Consider the following 26,543-nt stretch of genomic DNA (forward strand, 5'->3'; position numbering starts at 1 on the left):
ACCAAAAAGGAAAAATACCGTAAAAGTCTCCGGAGCAGATGTATCTGCACATTACTTATTATGTTTTTTCTGAGTCTTACGATTATTGTTTTGAGTTGGATGCTTTATATGTATTTTTCTCTTGCACCTTCTTTTTCTAATAACACTGCAGAGCACACGTTTAGTGCTCTACCCCCACACAAACTGTCTTATCGACTTGCGCTGCGCAACAATACATTCATTCGTATGTTACACCATTCTCACCAGACCAGCAATGCTACTAATTGTTGGATATGTGGCCGACTCCCTCCCTATCAGAACTACAAGGGAGCTCTGCCTCTTTTTCCTTACCCGTTTACACATAATGGTTCCTGTGGTGCCTGGTTTAGTCTAATATCTTCTATAGACACTGACTCTAAGGTTTCCCAAGGCAATTGGATATGGGGGAATCTGAACACAGTCATGAACAAAGCATGTTACCCGAACGAAGAAGGTCTTCCACAAATGACAGGGACAGATCTAGAAAATGAAGTGTATGGATTAGGCAATTTTACACTTAACCTCATGATTCTAAATGTTCAGTCCGAAACCAGTCCAGACTTGCCATCCATATCAGTTCTACCAGTGAAAGGTGTATTATGTGTCAGAAAGAATGGTTCAGTACATCTAGGTCACAGTGATTGTACTACTGTGGTCGAATTCAGTGATCAAGGCAAGTCTACATTCAAAGCTTCCCGACATTCCTATTTTATATGTGGTCAGACAGCTTATGTCCGTTTACCTCCAGACTGGGATGGTACCTGTTTCATTGCATTCTTATTGCCACCAGTATTCCTAGCCCCATCTGACTATCACAGGAATTCCCGCCTTAATATTGTTAGACACAAAAGAGACCTCCCAATAGTTGATCAGACTGAAACTACATGGGAACAATATACTGATTTCAATAAAGGATTCTTTTTCTTTGTAGGTCCTGTCCAGAATAGTAAATTGATACGCAAATTAACTAGAACGTTAGAAGCAGTAGTGAACGAGACTACTTCAGCTTTGGGCAACTTAACAGAGGAGCAGTCTGCTATGAGACTTGTTGTTCTTCAGAACCGCCTTGTCCTTGACGTCATCCTGGCCGATAGGGGCGGGGCTTGTAGAGTCATCGGATCCAGTTGCTGCGTATTTATTCCAAATAATGCGCCATCAGTCTATAAAGCTATTACCAGACTTCACGAGATTGCTCACCTGATACATCAGAATCCAGGCTCCTGGACTTGGTCCGGTTGGCTCTGGAGTGTAGTATCGGCCTGGGGATGGAAGCTACTGTCATTCCTAGGAATCATATTGGCCATAGTATTCAGTTGTTGCCTATGTTTACAATGTGGGCCAGCGATTTGCGGCTTGTGCGCCACAGCTTGTATTCCCCATTCAAGTGCACGTTCCCATTCCCGAAAACAGAAAGAAGAACAGATGATGTTATATGAACAGATTGATGGTCTCATGAAAATTGATATATCATGAAGGGTCCGTAGGGGACAAGGAGGGAATGAGGTAATTGGGATTTTTATGGTCAATTGTGTCCCCTAACGTAGACCCCAACGGCTCCATGTACGAGTTTCAAGTACATGTAATTTCCCTCCACAACCGAATCTGAAGACGCAAATACATTTGCGTCCAACGTTAACATTTCCTCTATCAGATCCACCATGAATGGATCGATAATTCCGTTCCTAAGTATGCCGTGCCACCGTCTTTATGTGGTGCACTTTCACGTTTTCCTGGCTCTGCCGAGCTAGGCCCTGATTTCTGTCTTCAAGCCACTTCTGCCTCTGCCTCTGAAAGCTGCAGCATGGAGACGCATCCCTGACCTTTGCCTTACTTCCTGCCAAGCGAGCGGTGCCCGGCTCGGCCTGGTCTGCCTGCCAAAAACAGTATTTTGCCTTCAAGTTATCAGCATAGCCAGCTCAGCTCCTCGAAAACACATTCCTGTCTAGTGAAATACGAAAACATATCCCCGACTGCAGAGCAAGGGCCAAGCCTTCCTGTCCTCCCTCATGAAATTCATTGCTCCCGTTGTTACCATGGTAGGCCCCTGGCTCCGAGCATTTGCACCTAGACACGCATACATTCAGTATAGAATAGCCTCTGCCCGAAAGACCTTTTACTCCAGATTAAACATCCTCCAAACACCAGATATCAGATATGTTTTAGGAACAGGTCGATCTGACATGCCAGACTTCTGTCTCTTCTACTAGTGTTAAAAGTCAGACTCTTAGCTTCCTCCAGATGCACGTCAATCACACGTCATATTAGCTGCGCGCGCATCCAGGCCATAGGTTTCAGCTGACTCTGCAAGAATTCTCTAAGCATCCACCCACTAATGACACTTTTCTGTGACGTTTCTAGTTCACGCCTCTGTGCACACCCATGTTCACGCCTTTTTGCTACGCACATGTGTTCTTATCATATACATTTCACTTGTAACGCCTACTGTATTCAATGCTATTGTGTCATTTTACTATATATGTCATGTACTGTGAATAAATCGTTGACATCTTTTCCTGCCATCATTGCATACCCGAACCCTTGTATTGATGGAATAGATCTCCATTGACTCGAGTCATTTAGTCATTTATGATTAAAGCCCTTATGACTCAGACACCACGGACTCTGCCTCTCATTTGATTGAGCTATTCTTTTGTAACCTGTCTGAAATTATATGGCAAAAACAATACGGTAAAATATTTACCACAATGATACAAAGTGCTCACTAGAATAGTGAACATTATATATCAGGCCAACTTCTCACAACACTCCCCCGGACAGAGGGGAGGAATGCCTTCAGTGCAAGCCGGATCGCCCGCAGCTCCAGAGGCCTCTGATCTCTGCCTCTCCCATGTGGCCCCCCCAGCCCTGGAGGGACGCCTCCGTCACAACTACGTGCTCCGGTTGGGGTAGGGAGAGGGATCTGCCGCTGACCCAATCGCGGTCCGTGAGCCACCACTGCAACGGTCTAACAGTGCCCTCCGAGATCAAGACATGGTCAGACAAGTTGCCCTGATGCTGGGCCCACTGAAACTTCAGGTCCCACAGCAGAGCCCGCATCCGCCACCGGGCGTGGTGCACCAGAAGGATGCAGGAGGCCATTAGCTCCAGAAGCCGCAGAATCAACCTGACCGAGACTCGGGATAAAGGCTGAAAGATCGGAATCAGAGCCTGACTATCCCGAACCCACTGTTCGGGAGGATAAACCCGAAACAGCGCCGAGTCTAGAACCGCTCCGATGAAGAGGAGCTTCTGAGAGGGACACAGGTGTGACTTCGGGTCATTGATGGAGAACCCCAGCAGGTGCAGGAGGTCGGCCGTAGTCTGGAGGTGGCTGACAACTGTCTGGGGCGAGCCTGCCTTCAACAACCAGTCGTCGAGGTAGGGGAAGACTGAAACCCCTAACCTGCGCAGATGAGCTGCGATCACCGCCATCAGTTTCGTGAACACCCGTGGGGCGCTGGTAAGGCCTAAGGGGAGCACGGTAAACTGAAAGTGCTCGTCGCCTACCGTGAACCGCAGGTAACGCCGGTGGGCCGGCAGGACGGGGATGTGAAAATAAGTGTCCTGCAAGTCCAACGCTAGCATCCAGTCTCCAGGGTCTAGGGCAGCTAAGTCCTGAGCCAATGTCAGCATCTTGAACTTCTACTTCCGGAGGAAGCCGTTGACGTTCCGTAGGTCCAAGATAGGGCGTAGGTCCCCTTTGCCCTTCTTCGGTACCAGAAAGTAGTGGGAGTAACAACCACACCCTACTTCTGGCCCAGGAACACGCTCGATGGCCCCCTTGGCCAGGAGGGCCGTAACTTCCTCTTGCAGAAGTTTCAAGTGATCACCCGACACGCGGTGGTACTGCGGTGGCATGGCTGGAGGGGACGCCTCGAAGGGGAGGGAGTAGCCCCTTCGGACGATTTGCAGCACCCACCTGTCCGATGTGACAGTGCGCCAGTGGTGGTAGTGATGGCGAACCCTGCCCCCCACTGGGATCACATGGGCCTGAAAGCTCGGACTAGGAGGATTTTGAGGCGGATGCTGTAGGGGTAGGTGTGGACTGGCCTCGCCGTTGTCCCAGACCACCGCCACGGCGGTTTCCACGTCCACCACTGCGCTGGATGGTTGTCTGCAGCCCGCGGCTGGCAGGACGTGTGGGGGCGCCCTTTCCTTGGCCACGAAAGGGGCGAAAGGCAGCCATTTGCTGGCGCGGGGCCGAGAGGCCCAAGGACTTGGCCGTAGCCCTGGAGTCCTTAAAGAGCTTAAGCGCATGGTCTGCCTTGTCGCCAAAGAGGCGACGGCCATAGAACGGCATGTCCATAAGTGTGTTTTGGACATCAGCCGAAAAGTTGGCGGACCTCAACCAGGCGTGGCGACGAATCGCCACCGTCGTTGCCATTGCTCTGCCTAGTGAGTCAGTAGTGTCCAGCCCATACCGGATGGAATAACGCGCCGCATCTCGACCCTCCACCAGGGCTTGGCCGAGTTTAGCCTGGACCTCCACCGGGCATTCTGGCAGCACGTCCACGACCGTATCCCACAGAGTGGGTTTAGCGGCCCAAGAGGCATGCGGTGTTGACTGACCGCAATCCTAAACTCAGGGAGGAGAATACTTTCTTCCCGTATTGCTCGTACCTCTTGGATTCCCGGTCGGGGGAGCCGACAGGAATGCCGTCTGGGAATTAGAGGCCTGGATGACCAGGCTCTCGGGGGTGGGGTGGGTAGACAGAAAGCAAGGGTCGCCCGGAGCCGGGCGGTGGCACCTGGCCACATTCCTATCCACAGGCTGACCTGTGGTGGTCTTGGACCAAGCGCCCAGAAGAACGTCTGATAAGGCCTCATTAAACGGCAGCAGAGGCTCGGCCGAGCTTGCCTGCGGTTTAAGGACCTCAGTGAGGAGGTTAGTCCTCACGGCCGCGACGGGGAGCTCAAGGCCCAAGGCCTTGGCCGCCCTCATCAGCACCACGCTGTAGGCAGCCCCGTCCTCCGCGCCACGCTAGGAGGGGAGACAAAAGCAGTGCCGGGCGAAGTGTCCAGACCACTGGCCTCCCCAAGCTCTCCCGCAGAATACTGACACTCACGTGCCAAAGGGTCCTCAGACCCCTCCCAATCCCCCTCGTCACCCATCGCCTGGTACTCAGGCTCAAAGGATGGGGCCGGGTCGTAGAAGTAAAAATCTCCTAGCGGCGGCGAATACGGCGCCGAGCGGTGCCGGTCCGACGCCGGACCCGAATCGAGGGCAGGACCAAGGACGGCGTCATCCTGGGACGGCGCCGGGGGCAACTCCCTTGGGGCCGGCGCCGGCGAGGTCGTGAGGTCGACCGGCAGCGACCCGGATCCGGAGCCGGATCCAGTGGGGCCCTACGGCGGCGGGACCGAAGTCGCCGACGGCGTCGGGGCCGAAGCACCCGACAGCGCCGGGGCCGAAGCACCCGGCCCGCGTGGGTACCCAGTCGGGGCCGCTTTGCCCGAAGGCACCGCGGAATCCGACAGGGAAGCGAGCGACCTCATGGCCATGAGGTAGTCATCAATCTCCCCCGGCTTCGCGTTCTGCCCAGGGACCAGCGGGTATGGAGCAGGCCGCGACACCTGCGGCTCCGCCGGAGCCACGTGGGCGGTGTCGCACGAACCCCCGGCCGCTTCGCGCGAGCGTCGGTGGGGTCAGAAGAGCGATGGTGCCTCTTCGACTTCTTGTGCCTCTTACCTGAGAAGTTCGAGCCCGAAGACCGATGACGACTCCCGGAACTGTGGTGACTCCGGCCCGCGACTGGTCCCTCGACCTCCTTACGGACCGGGACCTTGAGCGGCGCGGGGCGTACTGCCTAAGCTCGAATCGCTTTCGGGACCGCTCCTATCTAGCTTTTGACGTCAGGGCCCGGCAGTCGGAGCAGGACTTGTCGTCGTGGTCCGGGCCTAGACAGTGTAGGCACCAGCGATGGGGGTCAGTAACCGACATCAGTCGGCGCAGGGCTTGAACCCGGGCTTCCCTACCGGCACAGTCGGAGTCGAGAGACTTCGAAAGTAGATCAAAAAGGATCGTAAAAAGTAAGTAAAAAAATGACTAGGGTACTTTTTTTCAGGAACTGTGCTTGCTGCCGCGGAAAAAAGAAGAACTGACATCAGCGCGGAGGCGGCGTCTTAGTACTCCGACGACGTCATCACGGCGCCCAAGACGCCGACGACAGACGCGGAGCCGCACACGACGCCTACCGACGCGCATGGGTACTGCTACACAAAAATTTCCGGATCCGGTCTGACGCCTAGGGAATGTTCTAAGGTAAGGAATCTAATACAAACCTGTTTCTTTAAGATCTTGCGCTGTAATTCTAGAGAGACAAAAGCTTTGTCTGACTGTGCGTCTACGCCTGCTCCTAGAAACATTAATGTTGTTCTTGGGTAGAGAGTTGTTTTTTGTAGATTTTGTATGAGATCCAATTTTTTGAATAACGAATGGTATGCAGTGTCCGATGTGGCTTGTTGGTACAGTGACGCGTTTATTAGCCAATCATCCAAATACAGGAACACTTGAATTTCGTTTAGCCTTAGACGGGCTGCCACCGGGCCCATGCACTAGCTGAATATTCTTGGGGCTGATCAAAGTCCAAAGAGGGGCACTTTGAACTGACAGTGTGTGCCAGCTACCTGGAAACTAAGGTATCTCCGGTGGCTGTGATGAATTGGGACGTGAAGAACAAGTTACTTACCTTCGGTAACACTTTTTCTGGTGGATACAGTATCTGCCTGTGGATTCCTCACCTTGTGAATATCCCCCTGCGTCAGCAACATTTGGAAATTCTTTTTGTAGATTTGCGCCGACGTGGATGACGTCAGAGAAGCACGGCATGGCGCGCGGCTCCGCTGACGTCAACGACTCCATAATAGGCCCACGTCGACGTGATGACATCAGTTCCCCCCTTTTTTTCGTGCCTTCGAGGCACACGGACGGATCAACAACAGTAGATATACACACAATGTACACAGTACTAAATAATCAAAATAACACACACGGTGTGCAGTCAATGCAGGAAAGCCATTATAATAACACATTTCCTTTGACAATAAAACATGTACATTACACTAAATCAGGTATAGAAGAGTGGACAACGAGGAGGCGGGTGGGTCAGTGAGGTATCCACAGGCAGATACTGTATCCACCAGAAAAAGCGTTACCGAAGGTAAGTAACTTGTTCTTCTGATGGATACATCTGCCAGTGGATTCCTCACCTTGTGAATAGAGTCCCACAGCGGTCCCCACTCTCCTATACCAGAAAATCCTGGAGGACAGAACGCCCAAAATGGCCGTCCCTCCTTACTTCGGAATCTAAGCAGTAATGCTTCGCGCAAGTGTGGAGGGAAGCCCAAGTCGCAGCTCTACAAATGTCCTCTACAGGTACACCCCTAGACAAAGCAGATGAAGCCGACCTTGCTCTAGTGGAATGAGCTCTTAAACCTTCAGGAGGTTCCTTACCCGCCAGAGAGTAGCATATCTTGATACAAAAGACAATCCATCTCAAAAGCGTGCGCTATAAGGTTTGGCTCCAACAAAACCCACAAAGAGCTGGTCATCCACTCTGAACTCTCTGGTTCTGTCCAGGTAGAAGCTCACCGCCCTCTTCGGGTCCAAGCGGTGAAGTCTCTCCTCCTCCTTGGAAGGGTGAGGGGGAGGATAGAAGGTAGGGAGGGTAATGGACTGCCCTAGATGGAAGGGAGTTACCACCTTAGGCAGAAAAGCAGCCCTGGTCCTCAGAACCATTCGTTCAGCATGAATGGTCAAGAATGGGGGCTTTGAATTAAGCGCTTGAAGCTCACTTACTCTCCTTGCCAAGGTAATTGCAATCAGGAAGACCGTTTTAAAAGACAACAGTCTCAAGGGACACTTGTGCAAAGGTTCAAAAGGTGAACCCATCAAGAAAGTGAGCACAAGATTCATGTCCCATTGAGGCACAATAAAGAGAGTAGGAGGAAATGTATTTGTAAGGCCCTTTTGAAACTTTAAAACAATAGGAGATTTAAATAAGGATGGCTGATCCGGCAGAGAGAGAAATGCCGACAAGGCTGAAAGCTAACCTTTGACCGTAGCCACAGCAAACCATTGCTGAGCCAAAGAAAGTACAAACTGAAGTATGTCAGACAATTGACCCCTCAAAGGGTCAATGGACTTCTCCCCACACCAAGATACAAATTTAGACCATCTATAAGAGTAGATAGAATTGGTGGAATTACGCCTGGCCGATAAAATGACATCCACCACATTAAGTGGGAGAGAAAAAGAATTCAGGTTACCCTGTTCAATCTCCAGGCATGAAGGTGTAAATTCTGGAGGTGGGGGTGTAGAACCTGCCCCTCCATTTGAGAGAGGAGATCTGCCCTGAGAGGGAGACGGAGCGGCAGGCAAGAGTAGAGGTGGAGAAGATCTGTATACCACACCCTTCTTGGCCAATCCGGGTCGATCAATATAACTTGGGCCCGGTGTAAGAGAGTAGGGTCTGCAATCCTATGATCACCCCAGATTTTTGCTTTTTGCTTCACTGGTTTACGACTTCCCTGGCTGTGGGCCTGCTAATCAGACCAACAGCTAGTTGTTCTCTCTCTAAATTGACACGTGTACCTTAGGTGCATATACCAATTGGTACTGGGCCACCTTATCAGTCCCTGTACACAGGGCATAGGTGTACCCAGGGCCTACCAGGGGCTGCAGCATGTATTATGCCATCCCTGGCTGGCCATCTAAATCTGACACAACTGGCTGCACGACAGCTGGGGCAAGGTGGTGTAATAACCCTTTGCTTTAGATGTAGTATACCTATATCTAACCCTAAAATGGACACATGTATTCCTATCAGTCACTCCTATGGCAGGCCTTATCAATCCTGAAGAACAGTGGTCCCTATAACAAGTATTTTATGAACAATGATCATACACTAAATAGATTGTATGTCTTCTGTCCATCCGGACAGGGATTTATTTTAAATCAGAAGAATAGTTTTGATTGTTAAAAATGTCAAGCGGGCACAGCCGTGACCTTCAACATATACAGGACAACAACAAAAAGAACAAAATGGAAAAAGCACAAAATATGTCTGTACACTTATGTTTCAGTGGGACAGACGTCAAATATTAGACCGCACCATTGCAATTAACCATGTTACATACACATTTTGCATATGGGGTTTATGTGTCGACGTTTCGATGCCTTTCCTAGAATGTGGGCATCATCATCAGGACATTGGATGACATTTTTTGTTGTCTTAATTATTGAAACCATAATAATTGGCCTTTCCATCACATTTATATTAAAACATTTTTTACATTGGGAGGAAAAAGGGAAAAAACAAAGAAAAATAACGTAAATAACAGGCATTTAGCATAGCTCATCTAGTCAAATGCATTTTTCCAGAACTAGGAGGTTTCACTGTGAATAGTGGGAAATGGCATGCACAACAATAAAATTACAGTGGCCAATTGTTTGTGCGTGAATTGGCAGCGACGTGAGTTTGATCAATGTTTTTACTGTGTGGGACTGTGAGCCGGTCCGGAATGGGTTAAGTGCAACACGGGCGCCGAGCGCGAGAGAAATTATTGCAAGGACGCCGGAATTGGTTGAAAGTGATCTAAGTGCAACAAGGGCGCCGAGCGCGAGAGAAATTGTTGCAAGGACGCCGAGTGAGGGGTGATTATTAAAAAGTGATTGCTGGGCGTCGAAATAGTGGCTGTGACTCTGCGTTTGTCATGCTTTCTAATACTTCAATTGAAAAGCAGGTCGATTTAAACCTACACATTATAAGACGGCCAGTGGACCTGGGTTCTTGCAGTTTACCCGGTCGTGTTCGCAGAAAGTTCTGTGGAGGAAACAGCTAACAATTAAATTAAAGGAAATCACGCAGTGAGTGCGAGCAGTGACCCGTGGTGATATGACGGTTTACCTGCAGCCTCGCGGTTCGTTTTAAATTCCGGCGCGAGTTTATTCACAGCGTTTGTTTGGATACGCCGAAAAGCACAATGGCTATCTGCATATGGAGGGAAGAAGGGTGCCAAGGAAATTAAAATCTACATGCTTGAATCAGGCATTACTCAGGGTCTGTTCGAACTGGTACTTACTTCGGGAAAAGTAGGAAGCTGCCACGGGTCTGGCGATCTGGTGCTCAATATTTGACGTCTGTCCCACTGAAACATAAGTGTACAGACATATTTTGTGCTTTTTCCATTTTGTTCTTTTTGTTGTTGTCCTGTATATGTTGAAGGTCACGGCTGTGCCCGCTTGACATTTTTAACAATCAAAACTATTCTTCTGATTTAAAATAAATCCCTGTCCGGATGGACAGAAGACATACAATCTATTTAGTGTATGATCATTGTTCATAAAATACTTGTTATAGGGACCACTGTTCTTTATAATAGTTAATGCCCAAGGTCCCTATGCGATACCTTAAGGGTTCCCTTGTTTGTTTGACACTTATCAATCCTGAAGGCAAAGTGATTGGAATTATGTGAGATGGTGCTCTGGCATGAGCTGAGCCCATTTGCAGCTTGCGGAACCAAGTCCTAATAGCTGTTCCATGATAACGCGTACCATATACTCTTAAGTGCATTATAATCCTCGCGGTTATTTACCAACTTTGGTATCGCTTTATCAAACATGTCGAGTAAGGTGTCATACAAATTGGAATACTAACCCCTCGCCAATTCTAGCGACGGGGTTAGCATTCCACCCTTCTAGAGGGACACGACATGTATGTAACTGTGAACCCCGGTTCAAGTTAACTCTAGCATCAGCATCACAAAATGGATGCTGCCACCACAGACACAAGTCTGACCTCCTGCTGCTGGGAGTCCTTCCAGCGAGGAGAGCTTGGACAAAGGGTTTCCTGTCAGGGGCAGTGCTAGCACCATCCCAGACAGGGTTTAGTGTATCCCAGGTAGGCAGGGCTGAGAGGAAGGTGACTGCAAGTGGCCCCCCGGTGCTCACTGTGCATATTCATGCTTGAACCAGTTCCAGGGGCACACCAGCCCCTGAGCTGGGGAAAGTCCGGACAGGGGAGAGGGGTGTAACCACCCCCCTTCCTGGTCCCACCCATGGGCAGGACCTAGTCGCGTGCCAGCCCCTTTCTTTAGTATAAAGGTAGGAGCGGGCCCCCTTCCCAAATTAGATAATTCTGAATCTTGACGACTTTCCACGAAAGAACTCTTGAACCTTTCTGAAGACTCTCCCTTGTGGCTAAGGAGTAGCCACCTTGCACCAGCGGGCACCATCTAAGCGCATGCGGTTTGCTGCAAGTCCATCCTCCGGATCAAGACTGCCCAGCTCGACGAGACCCGGATTCCCTGGCATCTCTGACCTCTACCTGCATCATCAGCCCAGCTGAGATTCGTGGGTGTGACGAGACCTGAAGGGACCGGCCATCTTCAAAACTGCACGACGCTTATCCAGCACGACTGCCGAGGGATCCTCGAGTGAGCGCTTTGGGGTTTGAGAAGCCCTAACCCTGAGCAGCTCCAGCACCAAAGTCCAGCCCCCCAGCATCCACGAGATCTGCGTGGGGCCCTTCTGCTCCTTGCTGCTCACCGCGTTGTCCGGCCACTTGCCTGCTGGCTTGTAGCCCTCCTGACGACGAACCACGACACTTCCATCGCTGGTCTGGTTGCTCCAGACTGGCCCTTGCTCCCCTCCAACAGAGGAGCACCCCGGACCCTCCTGGTCCGCTCCAGACGCCAGTTTGAGTCCACCGCGTGGGCTTGCCTTTGCCAAGGTTTGTTGCCCCAATCCTGGGTCCAGCATCGCCGATAGCAGATACCTTCGTGGGACAGCTCGCACCTCCATCCTGGTCGCCGGCAACGCCTCCTGGTCCGAGAGACTGCAGAGCCCAGCGTCGCCCACTCACCTGGTCGAGGTGACTTCATCCGGTGCCATCCTGGTGCCCATCTGATCACTGGCTAGTGATTAAGAACTGAGTCCCCTCTGCTTTCAGGTCGTCTCCATCATCGATCCAGGCTTGGATCACATCGAACTTCATCACTGGTCGCCTGCCAGCAACTTCTTCTTTCAGGCTCCATAGACTGTAACTAGGATTCCCGACGTCTTTTGAACCCTATGCAGCCGCAGCCCCTGGGCTAGGTAACTTGAGCATTTTGGTGCTCCAACGTAGGTTCACTATCTAAGTGTCCAGATCCTTTTTCGTTTTCAGCCTAACTAGTCGGATTCGTCCGATAACACTAACTTTACGAAATCTAGCATCCATAGACTTTGTCCCGCATCCCGCGTGAGAGTGCACACTCTGCACCCGATCTCCCTAGGCCTCCTGCTCCTAACCTGAAGGTTCAGTAGTGTAGTCCTAGCGATCCTGAAGCCTCTGGATCTTGTTACTTACCTGCTAGTATTTCGCATTCCACTTTTGTAGTATATGGTTTTTCGTGCCCGTCGGGCATTTGTGTAAATTGTGCAACTTAAAGTATATTCTTAAGAGTTTTGTTATGTGCTTAGCTCCCTGACTCATAAAGAGATCGGGGCAGACTTGTTATAAATAAATATCCTTTTATTTTCATAACAACTTGTGTGGTGTCCTTTCACTTGGTGTTCAAGGGGTATATGTGATGGTATAACAGCTGGCTTAACACGCCCTCTAGAGTTTAGCCTAAAGACTGCTCTTGTCCATGCTACTAGGATAGCTGGTCTATAAGGTTGACTTACAACCAATCATCAATAAGGGTCGTTTGGAATGATACACAGTGATCACTAGAATAGTGAGCACTACATATCAGGCCAACTTCTCACACCCGGTCTTGGCAAATCTTCCTCAGAACCTGAGGAATCAAGGGTATGGGAGGAAAAGCGTAAAGGAGTCTTGAGCCCCAACTCAACTGAAACGTGTCCCCCAGAGCTCCCTGCATCGGAAACTGGAGACTGCAGAATAACGGGCAGTGAGCGTTCTGGAGAGTGGCAAAAAGGTCCACCCGAGGAGTTCCCCACGTCCGAAAGACGTGACGAACCAACTCCGGAGGAAGCCTCAACTTGTGGTCGTCCGAGAACTGCCGACAGACTGTCTGCAAGTACGTTCAGAACTCCGGCCAGATGATTTGCCATCAGACAAATCTGATGGTCCTGAACCCAGAGCCTCTCTGCAGAGACACTGCGATTCCACTCCTCCCTGCTTGTTGACATACCACATCGCAGTAGTGTTGTCCGTCAGGACTTGAACCGACTGACCGCGAAGGGAAGGGAGGAAGGCCTTGAGCGCCAGACATATCGCCCGCAACTCTAGAAGGTTGATGTGAAGCTACTCTGGAGACCAAAGACCCTTGATCTCCAGATCCCCCAGATGAGCACCCCACCCTAGAGTGGATGCATCCAATATTACTGTGGCAACTGGAAGATGGAAGGGCCTTCCTTGAGACAGATCGCCCTCCACGCTCCACCAAGACAGATCCGCTGCAGCTTCTATGGAGATCCTCACTGACTCCCTGAGATCTCTGTTGTGCTGATAACACTGGCTGCGGAGGCACCACTGGAGTGCCCTCATGTGCCAGCGTGCATGGTTGACCAACAGAATGCAAGAAGCCATCAGACTGAGCAGACGGAGGACCTTCAGGACTGGAACGACCGCTCCATTGTAAAACAAAGGAATCATTTCCTGTATGTCGCAAATCCTTTGAGGAGGAGGGAATGCCCGACACACAGTTGTATACAGTACAGCACCTATGAACAGGTTGCGCTGGGAGTGCACCAGGTGAGATTTGGGTACATTTATCGAAAAACCCAATCTGAACAACAACTGAGTTGTGACTTGCAGATGATGGCGCACCTTCTCTGGGGATTCTGCCTTGATTAGCCAATCGTCCAGATAAGGGAAAACTGGTATCCCTGATCTTCTGAGATGTGCCGCCACCACAGCCATCACCTTGGTGAAGACTCGAGGCGCAGTAGTAAGACCAAACGGAAGGACCGCAAACTGGTAATGCTGCAAACCCACCGTAAAACGGAGATACTTCCTGTGTCACTTCAGGATGGGGATGTTGAAACATGCATCCTGCAAGTCGATCGACACCATCCAGTCTTCTTCCAGCACCGCTAGAAGAACCTGCACAAGGGTAAGCATCTTGAACTTCTCCTGCTTCAGAAAGAGGTTCAAGACCCTGAGATCCAGGATTGGACGAAGTCTGCCATCCTTCTTGCGGATCAGAAAATACCGGGAGTAGCATCCCTGGCACCTTTCCTGCTACGGAACCACCTCTATCGCACCTTTTCTCAGTAACGCCAGGAGACTTCAGCCTGCAGGAGTAGAAGGTGGTCCTCTGAGCAAAACCCTTGGCAAGGAGGGTAATTCGGAGGGAACTTCCGAAAGGGAAGAGAATACCCATTCTCCACGAGATTGAGAAACCAAAGGTCCGATGTGACCGATTCCCAATCTCGTAGAAAATAGGTAAGCCAACCCCCCACAGGACCCGCATGATCCCGAATGGCGGATCTAGTGCTGCTTTGCTGATGTTGGAGGGGGGTGGGGAGAGGAAGAGGAGGAGGAGGAAGTTTGACGTCCTCGAGGACGAGCTCTTTGTTTGCAACTGTATGACTTATACAGCGGATTTTGCTGTTGTTGCTGCTGTTGCGACGGCTTGTAGGGACAAAAGGAGGACCTCCTAAATCCCCTATACCTTTTGCCCACAGTGCCTCTGGATTGTAAACTCAAGGATCTGGCCGTAGCTCTACTGTCTTTGAATCTCTCCAACGCAGCATCAGCCTTATTTCCGAAAAGGCCCGAGCCATCAAAAGGTAGATACATTAAGGCAACCTGGACATCCGTAGAGAATTCAGAGGGCTTCAACCAGGTCGCTCTTCTGGTAGCAATTGAAGATCCCATGACTCTCGCCACCGAGTCAGCTGTGTCCAACCCACTCTGGATGACTTGCCGAGCAGCAGCTTGAGTGTCAACAAGCACCTCATTAAAACATTTACTGTCCTCCTCCGGAATTTTAGGAGCTAGCTGCTTCACAGAATCCATCAAAGCATGGATGTAACGCCCCAAGAGGCATGTAGCATTTGTTGACTTGAGAGCCATTCTCGCCGATGAAAAGACTTTCTTTGCGGCTTGGTCCTGCTTTTTAGATTCCTTGTCCCCAGGCACCTGATGGAAAGCACCTGTAGATTTGGGAGCAGGCTGCCTGTACCACCAAGCTCTCTGGCAAAGGATGCGAAGATAAAAAGTCTGGGTCTCCAGGAGCCACCCCTTATCTTCTTGCAACAGCTTTAGAAACAGCAGGAGCTGTAAGAGGGATATTCCACACTTCTAAGATTGGCTCCGTCAAAGCCTCATTGAAAGGAAGCATGGGCTCTACAACAGAAGATGGAGAATGGAGGACTTCTGTCAAAATATTCGACTTGTACTCTGCAGTAGGTAGAGTTAAATTCAATAGATCCGCTGTCTTCTTGATGACTACATGATATGGAGCCACATCTTTAGAAAGGGCATTTGAGAAAGAGGCTAACTTCCAATCCGGAGACAGTTCTAATCCACTAGCCTCTCTTAAGTCATCAAAGAAATCCTCAATATCCTGTAGCTCTCCCTCTTCCATCTCAACTTCTCTGCATCTTTGTTCCTCTATAAGTCGTTGAGCCTCACGTCTCGACCTCTCCTTCGGGAACGGCGTAGGCGGATCCGGAATCGACTCCAAAGGAGCCGGAGCCGGCGTTGAGCTCGGAGCCGGAGGACCAGGCCGCTGTTCTCGAGGTCGGACCGGAACCGGCGCCGAAGGCATCGGCGGCCCGAGAAATACCAAGGCGGTGTCGGAGCCGGCATAAATGGCATGAACGGCGCCGGAGCATAAGTCTGGGGGACTCCCAGGTTAAATGCCATCGGACCCATGGGACCAGCCGGTGCTCCAGAGGGGTACAAGGCTCTTGCATAGACACCATACATAGCGTTTAGAAACTGTGTAGGGTATTGTCCTGGGCCCAGAAAAGGAGGGTATGAACCCACAGGCTGCTTTCGAGGAGGCACTGGATTCGTCTCATCTTCAGGTTGGTGAGCCGGAGTCGTCGAACCCTCAGGCAGGGGAGCCTCTTCCTCCTCTTGAGTTGGAGATCGAGACGGCGTCGGAGAGGGATTCGACACCGGAGCCGGTGAAAGCTCCGGCGACTCCATGGGCGAGGCCTCACACTCCGGATCCAGAGCCTTAGGAAAAGGAGATATATCATCCTTTCGATGCTTCCTGCTTGGCGACTTCGGTCTCAAATCAGAATCCTTCTCCGAATGATGTGGAGACTAATGCTTCCTCTTCTTGTGCTTCTTTTTTGTCGACCTGGAAGCATGCCCCGATGACGACCTCGAACGGGACCTCAACCGCCTCGATCGCGACTTCGAACTCTTCCTGTCATTTTTACCTTTCATCTTGGCAACCAGGAGCTTCGCCTCTCTCTCACGAAGGGCCTTGGGATTCATCTTCCTACAGGATGGACACCCTTGGACATCATGGTCTGAGCTTAGGCACCAACGCAATCTTCATGCGGGTCCGTGATCGACATCATTTTCCCGCATTCACCACACGGCTTGAATCCGGTCTTCTCCGATGACATATGACAGGAGAAAGCGATACAAAAAACACGAAAACCAACAAACAGTAACAAAGTTACTATCAAAGCTACAGAGGTTCCCTCGAAAACCGTTGGCGTCGACGACGCGGAAAAAAGGGACGTGGGCCTATTATGGAGTCGGTGACGTCAGTGGAGCCTCGCGCGATGCCGTGCTTCTGTGACGTCGTCCACGTCGGCGCAAAGCTACAAAAAGAATTTCCGAATGTTGCTGACGCAGGGGGATATTCACAAGGTGAAGAATCCACTGGCAGATGTATCCATCAGAAAGGATGAGTCTTGAAGGTCCAGATCTGTCATGTAGACCCCATGATTGAGAAGGTCTAAAATGTCTTGTAGGGTGACCATCCGAAATGACTATTTTTTCAGGTATTTGTTTAACTGTTGAAGATCCTAGATGGGGCACCTGCTAATCTGCTGATATTTTCTTGACAAGGAAGAAACTGGAATAGAAGCCCATGCCCCACTTCAGGACCTTCTCTATCGCCCCTTTCTGCAACATGATATCGACTTCCTTTAATCGTTGTTTCAGATGGGGGGCTAACGTCCATTTTGGCGGTAAATTCAGTGGTTTGCTTACGAATTCGAGGGTATGCCCTTGAGCTATGATGTCTAGGACCCACTTGTCTGATGTTATCCTGGACCATTGGTGAATATATGAGAAATGCATCCTCCTAGTCGCTCCTTGGATTTGGGGAAGGTAGCTGGATGAAAGGAAAGATCATTGTTTCCTATTGACATCTTGTCCCCTAGTGGGCTGTTTTCTTCTAGTTGGTTGCTTGTAAGCCACTATAGGTGGCTGTCGGTATTGCTGCACATATTGTGGAATGGAATGGAATGAGGATTTGTTTAGCGCGTAGGCTACCCAGGGGCGTCCCAGCGCTGTAAAGAGATTGAGTTGAGCCGGAGAGTCTGGAATAAGTGAAGCTGAATGAAGATTTAAACCGAAGTTTTGCTGAAAAGCCAGGTTTTAAGAAGTTTCCGGAAGGTGAAAAGGTTGGGGTCTGATCTGATAGGGAGGGGGTGGGAATTCCAGATCCTGGCTAGGTTGTAAGAGAGCGAGCGGCCTCCACACCTGGCCTTTCTGATGCGTGGTACTGAGGGGAGGTGGGAGGTTGCGGATCTGAGGGAACGGGAGGGCTGGTAGGCTTTCACCAGGGGGGAATTGATGGAGGGGCCTGTTCCCTAGTAGGAGCGGTGTGCGCTGCACATGCTCTTAAATTCGATTTTGGATCTCACCGGGAGCCAGTGAAGGTCCCTCAGTCTGGCTCTGACTGAGGTTCGGCGAGGAATATCCAGGAGAATTCTTGCCGCACAGTTTAGAATAACCTGGAGTTTGTTGAGTGTGGATTGTGGTGCCCCAAGATATAGGGCGTTTCCACAGTCGAGGCGGGAGAGGATCAATCCTTGAACCATAATTCGTCTCGAATGGAACGGAAGGAGAGGGAGAATTTTACGAAGTAATCTCATCAGCCCGAAACAAGTGGCAGCGAGCTTGGTGGCTGGATGGTTGAAGGAGAGAGTGTGGTCGAGCCAGATGCCTAGGCTCTTGATTTGCTCCTTGGGTTGCGGGGGACTCCCTAAACACAGGGGCCAGATAGGGTCAATGGATTTCGCGATGTTATAGCCTGTATAGCCCTTTTTAAGGCTGATGTTGTTGCCTATAATTCTGAAATCCTCCCCTGTACTCTTGTAGGAACTTTTTCCTCTGGCTCCTCGAAAGGGTTGTTTGTGAAATTGCAATTATCCCAGGGACTTGGCTGTGTCACGATCTGCCTTAATGGTTTGCAGAACTTCATCAATGTGTTTTCCGAACAATGCTTTCCCGTCATAGGGCATGTCCAGGATCTTCATCTGGACTTCTGGTCTGAATCTTGTCACTTTTAGCTAGTTCTGCCTGTGAAGGACAGCTGCTCCAGCCATCTGTCGGACACCTGCTGAAGATATATCGACGGCGCAGTCGATAATCTCAGACGAAGCTCATTCGCCTTCTAGGAGAATCTTACTGGAGTCAGGTTTCGAAACCTCCGACAGGAGATTGATATATTACGCCATATCAAAAAATAATTTGCCTGACAAATCTCCCTAGAATTGCTAGAGAATTTGCTGGTCTAACTGTTATTGCTGCCATACTGGAAAAAAGTTTCCCAATCGTGTCCAGGCAACGCCCTTCACTATCTCGTTGTGTTGTGATAGGGGTAGCAGGATTTCTGAGGCATCTCTGGGCTGCTTGACTGATGACCAGAATCTGGTCTTAGCTGTCAGATAAGGCATGCAGGAGCATCATCCGGTGTCTTGTATTTCTAATCTAACCTGGGCATAACGGCAATCACCGTGTCCGGGATCTTCATTATATGTATTCCTTCCTGTCATATAAAATCTATAATGGGAATAGCCCTTATCGATTTTTTTATTGGTTCTTTGTAATTATAAAGAAAACAGTCTGCCTGTTTGGTAGTGAAAGGCAACAGAAGGCACTTTGTCACTCTTTCCATGATGGTATAGAAACCTCCAATATCATCCAAAGGTGAATCTACCGGAGGTGCAACCAGGGGAGATGGTGTAGTTATCAGATAATCATCCCACTCCTTAGTTGTGAAGGCGTGATCCCTGACCTTACCCGCTTCTTCCTCTTGATCACCATCAGAAACGTCAGAGTCCGTTTATAATAATCCATTAACATTCCTTGGTGATTGGTTACTAAATCCAAAGTGTTCTTGAGGATCTTGAGGCATACATTCAGGATATTGTTGATAATCTTCTTCCTAGTATCATCCTCGTCATCAAAGCCCTGCCATTTTACATTTAATTCTGAAGGGCTATGAGCCGCTCTAAAGAGAATTTCATCTTCAGACTCTTTCTCCAGTAGCAGAGCTGGTGGAAAAGCAAAACCTTTGCTTGGGGATGTGTGAACTGGAAGAATCACATCAACACTGGTTGTACCAGTAGTGTTAATGGTGCTAGGATGTCATTTTCTGGACCTTCATCGATAATAAATTAGACTTCGACAAGGATTTCTATGTTTTTCCAGACAAAAGATGGTCGTCGATGATGTCGTTAATGAGAGCTTGTCCGTTGAGATGAATGTCTTTGTCGACGGAGCAGGATCTTTTGTCGTTGACGACAGATAAGCAGAACGCTTCGTCGACGGAGGTGGAGACAGAGGAATCGACTTTGTTGTTGTCGTCAAAACAACGTTATTATTAATGGCGATGCCACCGAAGTGAATGTAGACGTTAACGTCAGCATTGTCGTCTACGAGAGCATCGTCGACCGTGTCATCGTTGACAGAGTAAAAGATGGATAAGTCGTTTTTTTCCAGTAGGTCCCATTGTCGACTGAAGTGATTTAGAAGACCTTTTGCCAGATATTTGCTTTTCAGATGGCGTAGAAGGTTCGGAAGGAACCTTTGAGGAAGGTCTATGATGCAATTTCTCCTGATATTTCTTAGAATGACCAGGTATCTCATGGTGGGTTGTCTTAAGGGCCTTTTTAGATTGTTTAGAAGGCTCTTTATCAGAGGATCTATCCCTTTTTAGTGATCTGCCAGATGTAAAAGAACCATCGCTTTCTCCCTCAGACACAGGGTTGTCTTTAGATTTAAACCTCTGTAGCCACAACAAAAGTCTTTCCTCGCTCTGTCCTTGAGGGTCTTCTGTGAGAAAGTGCAACATACTTTACAGTCTTTGACTGTGTGGTCAGGATAGAGACAATAAATGCACTTTTTATGAGTTCCATCCCACTTCAGAACTACAAAAAAACGTGCTTCATGTTTGTTTTCCTAACTGCTAAATGTGTACAGTTCATTTGCAAGTATTTACATTTTGCTGTGTTACAAAAACATAACACCCTAAAATGTTTCCTTACACACTTCTTGAACCCCAGCAAGATTGTCAAAGATTTCCACTTTTCATTTTCTGACTGTGAAGTGAGAGGAGCTTGTAAAAGCCAGTAAATAAGCAGCAATTTGACAGAAGACGCAGCCTGACATTTGACTTCTGTCTTTGAAGCGCAGCTGATGCGACAAGATAAATACAGAATTAAAAGGCAACTTTATTTATTGCTTGGAGTTTTGCGACCCACCAAAAATCAGCTCTGGACCCACCAGTGGGTCGCAACCCACAGTTTGGGAAACACGGCACGAAAAGGTTTTTCTCAAATCAGACCTAGTCTGACTGCAAAAAGAACCCCAGAACACATATCTTCGTTTTTGAAGAAAACTTGTGGGAATCTTCATTGAACATTGTTCAGGCAAGCTGCAAAACCATATTCACATCTGCATTCATGGCAGTTAATAATAGAGAAGGCAAGTTCTCTGACTCTTCCTCCCCACCCTCTATGACGCTGCTACTGCTCCATACTGTTCGAACATATACATTTTCATAAACCATCAACAATCTTAACTAGTTACCTCTGACATTTCTTCTCTAGTTCGACCAAGCTTTGGTTGTTCTGCAGCAGGAGCATACACCCACATAGTTCTATAAAATAAAAGAGAGAGTGAGTAATGTAGTTGTAAGTCTGAGTTGCCACACGATTCAATCACTCCACAGATTACTGCTATCTAAGCACTTCTTTTAAAGCACAAGTTACTACTTGTGTAACGATATATCTGTAAGAGACATTAGTTAGTGATCGATTCCTTACCTTAGAATATCCACAGGCGTCAGACTGGATCCAGAAACTTTTGCGTAGCAGTACCCTTGCGCGTCGGTAGGCGTCGTCTGCGGCTCCGCGTCCGTCGTCGGCGTCGTGGGCGCCGTGATGACGTCATCGGAGTACTTAGACGCAGCCTCCGCGTGCTGACGTCAGTTCTTAGACAAAGCTTTTCCGTGCCAGAAACGCAGAGCTATGTCAAAAACCAACACTGGTGCCATGAAACTAGGGCCCTGAAAGGGGATGACCTTAACCCTAGATATCGGTTCGCAGAACGGGGAGGATGGGTGGGTCGGTAAGGAATCTATCACTAACTAATGTCTCTTACAGATATATCGTTACACAAGTAGTAACTTGTGCATCTGAAAGAGACACGTTAGTGATAGATTCCTTACCTTAGAACAGATACCCCAGCAATACCAACCCCGTGGTGGTGGGTCTGCGAACCAATAATCACACCAGAAAGTCCTGGAGGACGGAACGGCCAATAATGTCGTGCGAACGTGTGCAGCGAGGCCCACGTAGCCGCCTGGCAAATGTCCTGCAAGGGCACACCTCGGCCCAAGGCAGTTGTAGTTGGTATGGCTCGAGTGGAATGAGCCCTCAGCCCCACAGGGGGTTCCTTCTTAGCCAAGGAGTAACACGCCTGGATACACAAGATGATCCACCGCGAGATGGTCCGCTTGTGCACCGCTTTCCCTTTCTTAGCGCCCACGTAACCAACAAAGAGTTGGTCATCCACCCGGAACTGTTGTGTGCGATTCAAATAAAATGAGAGCGCACGTGTTGGGTCCAGACGGTGGAACCTCTCTTCCTCTCTCGAGGTATGCGGAGGCGGAAAGAAGGTGGGCAAGGTGATAGATTGCCCAATGTGGAAGGCCGTTACTACCTTGCGTAGGAAGGAGGCCCTTGTCCGTAACACAACCTTGTCCGGATGGACTGAAAGGAAAGGAGGTTTACAAGATAGAGCCTGGAGCTCACTCACTCTCCTGGCAGAGGTGATGGCTACCAGGAAGGCAGTCTTCAAGGAGAGAAGGCGAAGAGGACAGTAGTGAAGTGGCTCAAAGGGAGCGCACATCAGAAATGTAAGAACCAGGTTCAAGTCCCACTGAGGCATCACAAAGGGAACAGGAGGGAACGTATGTGTGATGCCCTTCAGGAATCGATTAACGATAGGGGAGACTTGAACAAAGAAGGTTGATTAGGCAGCCTCAGAAAGGCTGAAAGAGCTGAAAGATAGCCCTTGATAGTGCCCAGAGCAGAGCCCTGCTGGGCAAGAGAAAGAAGAAAGAGGAGAACCTCAGAAAGAGGGGCATTAAGGGGATCCACAGCCTTTGCTGAGCACCATGCGACAAATCTGTTCCATCTGCAGGCGTATACCGACTTTGTGGAGGGACGCCTGGCTTCCAGAACGATGTTGCAAACTTCAGGAGGCAAGTCAAATGGCCTCAACTGTCGCCGCTCAATCTCCAAGCATGGAGGTGGAGACTGGACAGGTTCGGGTGGAGGACCGTCCCCTGCTGCTGCGACAGAAGGTCCTCCTGAAGAGGCAGACGAACCGGGGGATCGACTGACATACTGAGTAGCTCGGGATACCAGTACCTTCGTGCCCAGTCCGGAGCCACAAGGATGACTTGTGCCCTGTCGCGCTTGATCTTCTCCAGCACTCTGGGCAGAAGTGGTATAGGCGGAAAGGCGTACAACAGACCGCAACTCCACTCGCGACGAAAATCGTCTCCGAGCGAGTACCACCTTGGAAAATCCAACGCGCAGAACTGATGACATTGCGCGTTCTCTTCGGTGGCGAATAGATCTAACCAAGGCTCTCCCCACTTCAGAAAGAGACCATGCGCCACGTCCGAGTTCAGACGCCATTCGTGCACCGGCGGCTGAGTTCGTCCGCCCTGGCGTTCAGAGAACCTGCCAGGTGTTGAACCACCAGAGTCACGCCCTGATGTTCCAGCCATTGCCAGAGGGGCAGAGCCTCCTGGCAGAGGGTCCACGACCCCACCCCGCCCTGTTTGTTGCAGTACAACATGGCGGTGGTGTTGTCCGTGAACACCTGCACTACACTCCCTCGGACAGACGGGAGGAATGCCTTCAGTGCTAGACGAATCGCCCGCAGCTCCAAAGGGTTGATATGGAGTCGGGACTCCGCCGGAGACCAGAGGCCTCTGATCTCCGCCTCTCCCATGTGGCGTCCCCAGCCCTGGAGGGACGCGTCCGTCACAATTACGTGCTCCGGTTGGGGAAGGGATAGGGATCTGCCGATGACCCAATCGCGGTTCGTGAGCCACCACTGCAGCTGTCTCGCAGTGCCCTCCGAGATCAGGACATGGTCGGACAGGTTGACCTGATGCTGGGCCCACTGAAACTTCAGGTCCCACTGCAGAGCCCACATCCGCCACCGTGCGTGATGCACCAGAAGGATGCAGGAGGCCATCAGCCCCAGAAGCCGCAGCGTCAACCTGACCGAAACCTGGGATAAAGGCTGGAAGATTGGAATCAGAGCCTGTATATCCCGAACCCGCTGTTTGGGTGGGTAAACCCGAAACTGCGTCGAGATCCGCTCCGATGAAAAGGAGCTTCTGAGAGGGACACAGGTGTGACTTCGGCACATTGATGGAGAACCCCAGCTGGTGCAGGAGATCCGCCATAGTCTGGAGGTGGCTGACGACTGTCTGGGGCGAGCCCGCCTTCAACAACCAGTCGTCGAGGTAGGGGAAGACTGAGACCCCTAACCTGCGCAGATGAGCTGCGACCACCGCTATCACCTTCGTGAACACCTGTGGGGCGCTGGTAAGGCCGAAGGGGAGCACGGTAAACTGAAAGTGCTCGTGGCCTACCGTGAACCGCAGGTAACGCCGATGGGCTGGCAGGACCGGGATGTGGAAATACGCGTCCTGCAAGTCCAACGCTACCATCCAGTCTCCTCGGTCTAGGGCAGCTAAGACCTGAGCCAGTGTCAGCATTTTGAACTTCTCCTTCCGGAGGAAGCCGTTGACGTTCCATACATCCAAGATAGGGCGTAGGCCCCCTTTGCCCTTCTTGGGTACCAGAAAGTAGTGGGAGTAGCAACCACGTCCTACTTCTGGCCCAGGAACGCGCTCGATGGCCCCCTTGGCCAAGAGGGCCGAAACTTCCTCCTGCAGGAGCCGCAAGTGATCCACCGATACGCGGTGGTGTAGCGGTGGCATGACTTGAGGAGTCGTCTCGAAGGGGAGGGAGTACATCTGCCTGTGGATTACTCACCTTTTGAATTGAATCCCCAAGCAGTCCTGCACTCGGAGGAGGGTGCCTGCCTGCCTATACCTAAAAATCCTGTAACACAGAATGAGGAAAATGGCCGTCCCTTCTCACTTCCGAATCCAAACAATAGTGCTTTGCAAAAGTATGGAGGGAGGCCCAAGTTGCTGCTTTGCAGATGTCAACCACAGGAACCCCTCTAGCCAAAGTTTAAGAAGGCGACTAAGCTCTGGGAGAATGAGCACGAATACCTTCAAGAGGCTCCTTTTTGGCCAAAACGTAGCACATCTTGATGCACACGATTATCTACCTGGACAGCGTTCTTTTGTGGACAGCTTTGCCCTTCATCTTGGCCACATATACAACAAACAGCAGATCATCCAGCCTTGGTTCTATCGGAAGTAGAAATTCACTGAACTCTTGGGATCTAGGCAATGAAGTTTCTCATCTTCCTTAGACGAGTGAGTGGGAAGGTAAAAAACAGATGATGGACTGCCCCAAGTGGAATGGAGTGACCACCTTAAGCAGAAACGCAGCTCTGGTCCTAAGAACCATCTTATCAGCATGAAATGATGTAAAATGAGGTTTGGAACTAAAGACCTTGCAACTCGCTTACCCTCTTAGCAGATGTGATAGCCACTAAAAATACAGTTTTAAACGATAGAAACCTTAAAGGACAGCTATGCAAAGTTTCAAAGGGTGAACCCATCACAAATGTGAGAACCAAATTCAAATCCCACTGAGTCATAATAAAAAGAGTGGTAGTAAACCTATTAGTGAGACCCTTAATGAAAGAGTTACTTACTTTCGGTAACGATATATCTGGTAGAGACACAGTCTAGTCGCAGATTCCTTAACTTAAAATAATCCCTGGAGGTGTCAGACTGGATCCGGAAAATCTTTTTTCCCCCATCAATACCTCTGCACCCCGGGAGGTGGCTGTGAGAAGTTGGCCTGATATATGATGCTCACTAGTTCTAGTGATCACCTTGTATAAGTCCAAACAACCCTTATGGTGATTGGTTGTAAGTCAACCTTATAGACCAGCTATCCTAGTAGCGTGGACAAAAGCAGTCTTTAGGCTAAACTCGTTATGGCATGTGAAGCCAGCTGTTTTACCACATATAACCTTTGAATACCAAATGAAAAGGACACCACACAGGTTGTTATGAAAATAAACAGTTGAACAAGTTACTTACCTTCGGTAACGATATATCTGTAAGAAACATTAGTTAGTGTTAGATTCCTTACCTTAGAATATCCCCAGGCGTCAGTCTGGATCCGGAAACTTTTGCGTAGCAGTACCCCTGCGCGTCGGTAGGCGTCGTCTGCAGGCGTCCCCTGCGGCTCCGCGTCCGTCGTCGGCGTCGTGCGCCGTGATGACGTCGCTGGAGTATATAGACGCCGCCTCCGCGCGCTGACGTCAGTTCTTTGTACACAGCTTTTCCGCGCCAGAAAACGCAGAGCCATGAGAGAACCAACACTGGTGCCATTTGAAAGTAGGGCCCTGAAAGGGATGTCCTTAACCCTAGGTATCAGTTCGCAGAACGGGGAGGATGGGTGGGTTCGGTAAGGAATCTAACACTAACTAATGTTTCTTACAGATATATCGTTACCGAAGGTAAGTAACTTGTTCATCTGAAAGAAACACGTTAGTGTTAGATTCCTTATCTTAGAATAGATACCCCAGCAATACCAACCCCGGTGGTGGGTCTGCGAACCAATACATTCCTACACCAGAAAGTCCTGGAGGACAGAACGGCCAAAGAAGCCATCCCTCCGGACTTGACTGTCCAGGCAGTAGTGCCTCGCAAAGGTGTGCAGCGAGGCCCACGTAGCCGCCTGGCAAATGTCCTGCAAAGGGACACCCCGGCCCAGGGCAGTAGTAGCCGCCGTGGCCCGAGTGGAATTGGGCCCTCAGCCCAACAGGAGGCTCCTTCCGAGCCAAAGAGTAGCACGCTTTGATGCACAGAACGACCCACCGAGAGATGGTTCGTTTACACACCGCCCGTCCCTTCTTCGCACCCACGTAGCCAACAAACAGTTGGTCATCCACCCGGAA

General features: G+C 50.1%; 1 protein-coding gene across 2 annotated transcripts in view; it reads right to left on the reverse strand.

Moving 5' to 3' along the window:
* PSME4 (proteasome activator subunit 4) overlaps positions 1-26,543 on the reverse strand; it is a 2,155,241-nt gene that overhangs the window by 932,123 nt on the left and 1,196,575 nt on the right. For both annotated transcript variants that reach the window (XM_086927646.1, XM_086927645.1), the window contains one exon: positions 20,991-21,060. In XM_086927646.1, the coding sequence (XP_086783772.1) occupies positions 20,991-21,060 (70 nt within the window). The remainder of the gene's footprint in view (positions 1-20,990; positions 21,061-26,543) is intronic.

Source organism: Lissotriton vulgaris, chromosome 6, assembly GCF_964263255.1.
Source record: "Lissotriton vulgaris chromosome 6, aLisVul1.2, whole genome shotgun sequence".
Classification (NCBI taxonomy): Eukaryota; Metazoa; Chordata; class Amphibia; order Caudata; family Salamandridae; genus Lissotriton; species Lissotriton vulgaris.